The 2708-nt window shown below is 43.1% G+C and overlaps 1 protein-coding gene across 1 annotated transcript; it reads right to left on the reverse strand.

Moving 5' to 3' along the window:
• Window positions 1-496: 496 nt before the first annotated feature.
• On the reverse strand, window positions 497-2468 carry noc (zinc finger protein no ocelli). Its single transcript, XM_090106398.1, has 2 exons — window positions 2194-2468; window positions 497-2057 (listed from the first exon to the last, which is right to left on the reverse strand). The coding sequence occupies exons 1-2, from the start codon at window positions 2278-2280 to the stop codon at window positions 804-806; spliced, it is 1341 nt and encodes a 446-aa protein (XP_089962524.1). The 5' UTR covers window positions 2281-2468; the 3' UTR covers window positions 497-803.
• Window positions 2469-2708: the final 240 nt, after the last annotated feature.

Raw genomic sequence — 2708 nt, forward strand, 5'->3', positions numbered from 1 at the left:
AATTGTTTTCGAGTTTTTTCTATCACATTAGGTGGGCGTAGTGTTGCGTGATTGTAGTCTTGTTTTATCACGCCACGTTTGTTGATTGACGGCACTAATGTGTGTGTTAGAGGTACATTAATCAATCATTCTGTTGGGTTTATTGCTGCTGCGCCATAGTTGGAAAGTCGTTTCAACTTGATGGCGTATAATTCAGTTTTATGTCGGTGTTTAATGCGCTTTCTATGAGATTTATTGCCAGAGAACTAATCTTGTCAGAGATAAAAATGTCAGTAAATCTATACTTGGTGTGTACGAAGCGCAAACAATTTTTTTTTTAAATATAAATATGTACATTAAATTTTAGTATGAACTATATTATGTTTTATGACTTTATGTGTAAGAATATCTCTCTATTTAAGATTTTATAGTTTTAAGTTAAGTATATTGTTTGCAATTTTGAGTTTTGGTCTCGAAGCATGTATTGTGTAATGATAAGGTCAAATAAAAGAAAATATAAATTTTACGTAGATATATTTGAAATAATTCATTCATTATTATAATATAACATAGTTATCCTTATTTACACACATTTGGCTGTACAAAGTCTTCAAAATAGTCTCATCACCCGCGTAGACACAAACTCTAACAAGTTTGCTTAAATATTAACTTACAATTACATTGCACTATTCACTAAATTTGTCATGGCGCGTTTCGCCTTATCATAAATTAGAGTCTATTGATATCACAGAAGAAAATTGGACAATACAACAATAAACATGTCCATCCGAATCGTCGACTTAGAAGATCACTACAACACTGATTTATTGGTGAACGGCGGCCGCTCCGAGTCTTTGGCCGTACATAGCGTACGGAGAGTAGAACGGACCAAGAGCTGGGTTGAAAGCGCCGTACGGGGAAGATCCGAGGCTCGCAGGCAGGCCAGCTTTTGAGTATGGGTGGTACCGACTCGCAGAAAGAGGGCTAAGAGGCGCCGTCGGGTACGCACTGCGGAGGCCAGCGGTAGTGAACAGCGGATTTAATGGGTTTAATAGCGACGGCTGGGATGAAGCCGTTGAAGAGGGTGTAGATCCGTCGGCCGTATGGCTTCTCAAGTGTTGCAGGAGTTCCTCAGAATTTCCAAATCTCTTCCCGCAATATGATTCGCCCACAATCCAATTACACACGTAAGGGCGCGTGACTTGCGGGTACGGGATGCCGCCGGCTCCTTGTTGAGATAGAGCCATAGCCATAGCTAAATTGTATTTCTGATGTTCACATTGAGTGCAGCCAGCTGGACAAGATCCGTTGCTCATGAGCAAGTGGTGGTTGTTCACTGAGAATTGGCATCCAGTGCAATAGGGGTCTTTGCAAACTGGAACTAAAGTTTCTCCACCGGCAGGTGTCTTAACACGAGCATAGCCAAGATAAGGATTTGGTGAAGATCCTGGGAATCCGGCGGCGGCGGCCAGCATTGCAGCATGGTGAGCACTGAACGGAGCTCCAGCGTATGGTGGTCTAAATGCCGGATTTGCATGTTGTTCCATTCCAGGCGGGCAGCAAAGGCCAGTGAGAGGATTAAATCCAGGCAAGCCGGGTAAATTCTTAAAAGCACCGAGATGGTCTTTGCCATGACCCAAAACTTCTAACCCAGAACGAATGATCGGGCTAGTGCCTGAAGAACTGGATGAAGAAGATTTTTGTTCATTGCCAGGGCTATTTTTTCCATTTTCTGTTGTCGGTGGAGTTGATTTACGTCCGGGTGTGCTCTTTCCAGATTTTTTATCATCAGAACTGTCAGAGCTCGCTTTAGATGATGGACGGGTTTCTTCGGGTTTCTTCGTAACAACTGTATTTTCATACGGTTTGAAAGCTAAGTGCTTATTTTCCGGGGTAGCGCGGGGTTTATCCATTTTAGGGGCATTAGGAGATGAACGGCTAACTGAATCACTATTAACACTATTCACTGATTTTTTCTTGTCCAAAGAAGGTAAAAGCGGCTTAGAAGGCATGGTGTCAGCACCGATTTGGCTGCAAGTTTGCGCTAAAAGCGCAAGAGGGCTTTTCTTGGAGTCCAACTGTAACAAAAGAAATAAAAATTAAAATCTATAACAATGAAATACAGTTTTTTAAAAATATCAAATAGTTTTATTTTTTTTTTATTTTAAATTATTTTAAGTATTTAAAATAACTAAAAACAATTAAAATACTTACAGAGGACGAAAGGGGAGTCAAATAATCAGGCTGTAGATACTGATTGGGGTTGCTAGTCATCATTCCTCCGTCTTCAAGAACCACCATTTGGAGAACAACTTTCACGATCACTTGTAAACTTTACGTTAGTCACTGTAAGCTCTCAACACAAACTACTCTGTGGTCGCGCGGAATGTTGCAACGAATGCGTGCGTCCGTGGCGGCGGTCGAGGTGACTGTGTGAGACGAGACCCCACTTGAGCGCGACGTTCATTCCCCGCCGCCGTCCCCGCGCGACAGGGACGGCGCTATCTTAAGTCTTTGTTAGAAGAGCTGCACTATACCTCTCCGCTGCAGAGTACGATCATAAAAAATAAAGCGGAAACGACACATAGCTGCATTGCGGTAGGGGAAAAAGGAAAGGCGGTATGGCCGGCAGCCTGGTGCGGATTGAGACGTGCGATGGCGTTGGCGAGCCACCCATGACGGCATCGCTTTGAACCGCCGCGTCTACCTGCCCGCTACACTCCGTAGCT

The sequence above is a fragment of the Colias eurytheme genome, chromosome 10, assembly GCF_061535395.1.
Source record: "Colias eurytheme isolate Ceu_HAF_F1 chromosome 10, ilColEury1 Martin Lab GWU primary, whole genome shotgun sequence".
Classification (NCBI taxonomy): Eukaryota; Metazoa; Arthropoda; class Insecta; order Lepidoptera; family Pieridae; genus Colias; species Colias eurytheme.

Bases quoted from the DNA above. Each gene is read 5' to 3' on its own strand.
- noc (XM_090106398.1), bottom strand. From the start codon at position 2,280: ATGGTGGTTCTTGAAGACGGAGGAATGATGACTAGCAACCCCAATCAG. The intron at 2,058-2,193 runs GTAAGTATTTTA...CTTTTGTTACAG, and splicing joins TGACTCCCCTTTCGTCCTCT to TTGGACTCCAAGAAAAGCCC.